We start from the raw sequence: 7544 nt of genomic DNA on the forward strand, positions 1-7544 counted from the left end.
TGTTGTAGGTGGCACAGTTAACGTACTACCAGAATGTGGTGGCCTGTGAGGCTGTGATGGTAGAGGAGTAGAGGACTATAGGTCATGCTACAAAGAATCATATCGAGCCTAATGGCTATGGATAAGGATATTTTATAAGAATCAATCCTAATATCTCTTAGAACCAGGAGGGGAGTTTTAACCACTTATCAAGTTATTCCTCACTCTCAACCTTACATTGGAATGATAGCATATGATTGTAACTCCGATATCTCAGTGGGCATACTACATACTAAATTTACTCGCTAATTAATCGGTAATTAGATAGCCTTATGTAGCCAAATATGAGTAATATGCATTTATGCAATGTGTGAGGACACATGTAAAACCTAGTTGTATCTTGTATATATACGAGAAATTTGCTTTGACCTAATAGAAGTATATATCTAAATAAAGATGATCCTAAAAAGCTGCAAAATTGTCTATACATAAATAATCGACAAATATTTCAATCAAATACAAACGTTTAAATGTTGAACATAGACAATGAACTATATATAGGAATAACGGAAACTCCATAACATATATAGTACGGAGTATATAAAATTGATTAATAAAGAATCCATGCATGCACGGTGCCTTGAAATTAAAATCTTGTCTACAACTCTACATAATACATATTGTGTTTCTTTATACTCGGTATATGTGGAAAAATGATAAAGAGTTATCCAAATTAACAATAGGATAAAACATTATACAAGAATCAATTATTATTTGTAAGTTTTGTGCCGACTAGCGCAGAATTAGAAATTAGCCTTGAACAATATCCATTATAGCGCAGTTCCATGCAACCCTTTGATCTCTGAAGCACCATTAATTGGAGCCCACCATTGCAATAGTACGTGGTCCCTTGACTCAGATGGCTAGATGTTGCAGCCATTATAACCAATAATGATCATGCTCGCATTACCACTAAACTAAATAAATCATAGCTGCCATTGTAAATCGATGTTGCATTGGTGCGCTATTTTAGGCTCCTATGTATGTCTTCTTCTCTGCACTGCTCTCTGAATTCAACTTTGCTATTGTTTGCAGTACTGCTGCATTTCCAGTGGTATTAATTCAGGCCTTTGTCTAGCTTCTCCATTAAACTATATCCGGCTAATCTTCCTACACACTTTAACGCTCTAAAGAACTAAAGAAGACTTGTATCGAGCTGGAAGATTTTCTATACAACGCTTGCACCTGATGCTACCACTATAACTCTTACTTACCCGAACATTTATGATTTTTTTCATTTTTATTACAGGATACGTAATTGGTTACATCATTTGCACAGGTAACTTTCTAATATGTATGCCATCGAAAGGTAAAGTCCTTTTTAGTAGTAAGTTACTGCAGAGTACTTGCTAGCTAGGCTCACTTAATAATAATAATAATAATAATAATAATAATAATAATAATAATAATAATAATAATAATAATAATAAAAAAGCTAGGTTCACTTTCATGTGTATGCACCAAATTTTCTTTGAATTAAATCCAAGGGTTGGATAGGTTGGGTCTAGAGTTAAGGTTTCAACGTACTTTCCTAATGAAACATAAATTAGATGTTGAATTAACTAGAGTAATTATCCTTCTACTCCTAAACTCCCTTAATTAGCTTTTTTGTAGCATCAAAATCTACAGGTGTATTGTACTCCACATTGATGGTTTTTAATGTCAATAGTAGATTAATCTTATGCTCCCTCCGTCCGTTATTGATAGTCTTTTTTAGCTAAATTTAAGTACCAAGATGTTCACTCCATTTGCTTTTTTCAATAATTATTATATTAATATTTTTATCAAAATTCCCTCTAATTCGCAATAATATGTCTAAATTTAACTTTCCTACGTAAATTTTGTTTTTCCATGTACTTTTATTACTTTCTCTCACTACTTTTTTGCATAGTTAATGTAAATTTATCTTTCCAATATACTTTTATTACTACTCCTTCCATCCCATAATATAGTTCTTGTTTGTATTTTTCACAATATTTAAGAATATAAGAGGAGAAAGTGGATAAAGTATATTAATAAAGTGAAAAGTATAATCACAGACAAAGTTAGAGAGAAAAAGTGGAAAAAGTACAAGGCATGTGCAAAATTCAAAGGTAAATTAGGAAATACAATGAATAAAGTTAAAAAAAGCGAGGGTATAATAGTCTTTACATACTATCCAAAAATAGAAACACGAATAACATTTTGGATCTCCAAAATAAGAAAACATGAGGTATATTATGGGATTGAGGGAGTACTTATTTATGCTTATTAATTCTCGTGAAATTTGCCTATAAGAGACTATCAATATGAGACGGACGGAGTATTTATATATTTAATCATTGAGAAATTAGGGTAAAGAGCAACAACTCATTTTAAGGATCTCTAATTTTACAGTAGTTCAATTTGTAAAGTCTTTCACACTTAATTACTCCCTTTAAAAAGAAATAGGCTTCTAATAAAAAAATGGAGGGAGGCTTCTAATTAAAAAATGGAGGGAGTAGAACTAATATGGTTAATGGTCTATATATTTTGAAATGCTGGCTTCCACAAAACGTGTGCAATTAATTTCTTGAGTTATATTTTGAATTACTATGGCATTACTAGAGAATGGTTATTAAAATTCTCCGTATCTTTGATTCCATTAGAAAAGTTTTGACTTTGGACTTTGATTATTGTCCCCTCTTTTAACAATCTTAATTTAATTGTTAACCTCTTTTTTTTTTTTTTTTTACTCGTATCTTATACTCCGTAGCAATTGGATAATAATGTTGATTTTTTATTTTATTTTATTTAATTTACAGTAGATTACAAACGCTAAAAAAGCAATTACGGAGTATTAAACACCAAATAACTTCAAGATGTAAGCTTAGGTGTACAGTGTACTCCATATATAGTTGTTTGATTACTTATGAAGTCCATTCAAACTAAGCTAGTACAGAGTAATTTTTAGGTAAAATTGGTATAAACCACCTTTTTTGTCCAACTTTTTTGAAAAAACCACCTTTTAAGTTTTTTTTTTTTAACTAAACCACCTTTTAAGTACCTAAATTTTTTATTGCACCACCCCTATTTCAAATCTAACATATTGTATCTCAACCATCCACTTCCAAATCATCAACCATAGCAAATCTTTCCCTTCCATCTCAACCATCCACTTCAATTACCTCAATTTAGGTTTTGAGAATAAACAAATACTACAATTTAATTTTTGTAGCAAAATTAAGTTTGGTTTTTTAGAGCTTTACTCAATTTAGTCATGCATATATATAAAGGGGAGGGTCAAATGTTTTTGGAGGTGAAAAAAATACATGATTTAGGAGCGAAAGTCACAAGTTGTGGGCCCCTTTGACGTTTTAGTTAATTTTTTCGTCATAATTTGAAATAGGGGTGGTGCAATTAAAAATTTAGATACTTAAAAGGTGGTTTAATTTAAAAAAAAAAAACATAAAAGGTGGTTTTTTCAAAAAAGTTGAACATAAAAGGTGGTTTTTACCAAGTTTACCTAATTTTTATTAAGTATATACGCCTGTTATTCTAATACTCTATTACACTAATATTAGCAATGCAAAACTATAGAGTACTATAAATAAATACATACATCAAACTTATTAGCTAGTTTGCATAATCTTACAAAGCCCTTAGCTACCTTAAACTTGACGGTTCGTGTTAAATATCAAGACATGACATTTTTTTTAGGCTTTGTTCAATACACTATCATTTGTAGTGAGAGCTTAGTTTCTTTCAAAATTAGCTAGGATCGGACTTTAATTTCTGTCTTTTCCAATTAGGATTCAAATTAACTACTCAAATTCAGATTAACCAAACCCTATAAACAACAGTTTCAACATTTTCCTTAAATAAAATCTCTGATTTTAACCAAAAACCAATCAAAATAATTACTACTCGTAATATGATACACCAAGTAAATTGTTTGTACCAAAACAAAGTATTTTATAGCAAAAAAAATTCCCAAAAAAAAAAAAAAAGCATTGGAAACAGAAGTCTAAAATGAAAGAAAAGTAGCCCCCAAAGCCAATGAGTAATAAGGTTGATCTGAGGCCTGTTTCCATTACTTCCTTGACACTGCAATAACTTTCTCTCTCCTCTTTCATGCACCCTTTACAATATGTCAATACTCAATACAAACACACAGACTCATACATAATTCAATTCAATTCAATTCAATATATAAATATAAATACAATCTATCTCTCTGTGTTTAATTTAAAATCAAAAAAGCATCAACAGAAGAGAGTACAGTATCTCACCGCCTATTCCCACCATTTACACCCCATCCACGCTTCTGAATTTCACCCTCCTCACCACCTCCCTTGTTCACCACTTTGCAACAAACCCACCTCTCCTCTCCACTCCACCCTCCGAGGCACTCTCAATTACTTTACCATGCAACAACAACATCATCAGATGATCATCAAACAACAACAACAACAACAACCACAACAACCCTCTTCTCTCCACTCTCCTACTAGCAACAACTCCTCTTCCTCCTCCTCCTCCTCCTCCTCCTCCACCACTTTCAACAACATTTCCATCTCTCCATCTACTGCTTCTCCTTCTCCTGCTGCTGCTACCTCCAACAAGCGGGGCCGCGGCAAGGGCGGCCCCGATAACAACAAGTTCCGCTACCGAGGCGTTCGGCAGCGGAGCTGGGGGAAGTGGGTCGCCGAGATCCGCGAGCCTCGTAAACGTACTCGGAAATGGTTGGGTACTTTCGCTACAGCGGAAGATGCTGCTCGTGCTTACGACCGCGCTGCTATTATTCTCTACGGCTCTAGGGCCCAACTCAATCTACAACCTTCTCCTCCTCCTTCTACCGGGGGACCCACCACCAATTCTTCATCTTCTCGTGGATCTTCGTCGTCTTCTTCCGGAACCACCCACTCTCTCCGGCCTATTCTCCCTAAGCCTGCTAATGGGTTCGGGTTTACGTTCTCGACTTTTCCTTATGACGGGTTTGGGGCCGGGTCCGGGTCCGGGTTGACCTCTTCGTCGGCGTCAGTGTTGCAGTACCCGTATTGTCCGAATATCGTTCATGGGCCCGTCCAATGGGCCGCTACTACTTCATCTCTACCCTTCTCTCAACCTCCTCTTGTTGAAAATAATAATACTACTGATAGTATTAATTTGATTAATAATACTAGTAGTAGTACAACAACTACTAATAGTAACGAGGTAGATCATGACCCGACCCATCAACAGATTCGGGTCCAGGAAGATGAAGTGGATCGGGTAACACAGGATCAAATCCTTGTACAAGGACAGCAATATCATCCACAAAGTAATAATAATAATAATAATGGGTATAGTACTCAAGATTATTATCATAAGAGTTTTTGTGACGAGATAAGTTCGTTGGTTGGATCAGTTGATTCAAGTTTATCATTAGGGTCGCAAGTAATCGGGCATTCGGATCCGGGTCTGATTAACTTAATACCCGGGTCACCGTTATGGCCGACGCCGTTAAGTGGTGAGTTAGAGGAGTATCAAATGCATCATACAAGCAGTCTTTGGGATTATGGTACTGATCCTTTCTTGTTCTTCTCTGATAATGAACATCATCAAATTTAATTAATTAATTAATTAAATTTGGTGTTACATTTTGCATGCATCTGATCTCTCTACAAGGTAAGCATGATAAATTAAGGTCTTCATTAATTAATTAATTACTTGGGAATTTGGTGGGATTTTTTCAAGAATTGTGGTCAAAAAGGAAGGGGAAAAAATCAACATGCAAAATGAATTGCACCATGTCCCAAAAACTAAAATTTTAATTTCCAAAAAAAGTTGGTTAATTATATTGAGAATTGCAATTAATGGACAATTAATTGCAATTATCTCATACAGTATTATAGGTATTGATCTTTCAATTATAATTAAGGTTTTTTTTTTTTTTTTTGTTTACAATATTTTGTATTTGCCTAAGGTATAGTATTAGACTAGTAATTAGAAGTAATTTTTTGTTGGTTTTGTTTATACATATATTATTATTATTAGGAGTATTATTATTATTATTACTCCGTATTATTAATATATATTTTTATTATTTTTCTATTCTAGTTCTTGGTATTCATTGATGAAATAAGCAAGAAAAGGATAATTAGGGTTAGGGTTTTGAGTTGGGAATCGTTTGTCTCAAAGAAGGAAGCAGGATTTTGTTGAATAAGAGATTTAATGAATATTTTTTGTTTTTTTTTTTTTGGATTTATATTTATCAATATATTGGTGAATCATCCTTTCACTACACCGAATTTTTGTTTTCTTGCCTTTATTTTGTACTAAATGGGAAATTGGGAATCCAATATTATTCCATTTATTTAATTTTATTTCTCTGCATCTACAATAATAATGTTAATTTGGACTAGTTTTTTCATATGATTGTGGTTGAGCTTAATTAGCTATTGTACATAAATTATTCTGAATGGAATCAAATCGATGATGAAAACTTAGTAGACACATAAAGCTAGTTTTTGATTGAATTCAATATCAACACTGGTCACTGGATAATTTCATTTAAAATGAGTTTATCAAATTGATACTAATTTAAACATGGACCGACATCGTTTATGTATGTACTCGGTATATCCAAGATAGTTAAGTTACTTATACTCAATTTTGATCTTTTCTTACAATTTTCATTCTACACTCGGGTATAACTTAAATTTCTCCTCATTATCCTTCAAATTCTTACACAAGGAAAAGATCGTAGCGCGTATTAGGTTGTCAAGTTATGTAGCTTTCCGTTCATTGTCCTAATGTATGTCTTTCATCCTTCTTACAAGAGGTGAAGATAGTGTACTAGGTTGTCAAATTATATATACCCGGAAATGTGGTTATAAAATCGACCTTATCTATCTCTTTTCGACGAAATTAAATTTTCTTTATTTTCTAGCTATTAGAGGTGTTGTTTAATCTATTTGCTTCATTTGCTTTGAACTTATTAGTGTAAGTTGCTTTAAAATCCTATGAAGATCTTGCTTTTTGGGTTAATCGAGTAACAATTCCACTAGGGTAAGTATAAATACTAGCAACCTTAGTCGTCCTCATATAATTGTGGTACATACAATTTTGGTTAGTCTTCAAATATTTGTCATGTTATCTTAAATGGAAAAAATTTCTCACCCAAATTATGCAACCCATGCCATGAATACTCTTTATGTAGAACCTATTACTACCTTTTACGTCACACAGACCACACTCTTCTTATGCATGTATAAGGTCCTCCACTAAAATTAAACTTTCTCCTTCTATTGATATTTGATACTCGTTGTTAAATAAATTATTGGTCAAAATTTTACTTCGACAAATGTGCCTTGTAATTCTTCTGAACCCGTTGTACTTCACTATTGTTCTTGGGATTTTTCAGTGAAGGATAGCTCAACTGCTCAAGTGGTTAGAGCTTTTCTTTCGATTTCAAGAGATCTTGGGATTGATTCTCACCTCGCCTTTATGGCTCTCTAAAAAAAACCTATTTTTCTCGTTTTACAGTACTTTTTATTTAAAAA

General features: G+C 33.1%; 1 protein-coding gene across 1 annotated transcript; it reads left to right on the top strand.

Annotated features, from left to right (window-relative positions):
• Positions 1 to 4410: 4410 nt before the first annotated feature.
• LOC145592657 (uncharacterized) lies at positions 4411 to 5648 on the top strand. Its single transcript, XM_081649166.1, has one exon. It carries the CDS (start codon positions 4426 to 4428, stop codon positions 5608 to 5610), a length of 1185 nt encoding a protein of 394 aa, XP_081505292.1. The 5' UTR covers positions 4411 to 4425; the 3' UTR covers positions 5611 to 5648.
• The last annotated feature ends 1896 nt before the right edge of the window (positions 5649 to 7544 follow it).

This window comes from Chenopodium album, chromosome 18 (assembly GCF_948465745.1).
Source record: "Chenopodium album chromosome 18, dcCheAlbu1.1, whole genome shotgun sequence".
Taxonomy (NCBI): Eukaryota; Viridiplantae; Streptophyta; class Magnoliopsida; order Caryophyllales; family Amaranthaceae; genus Chenopodium; species Chenopodium album.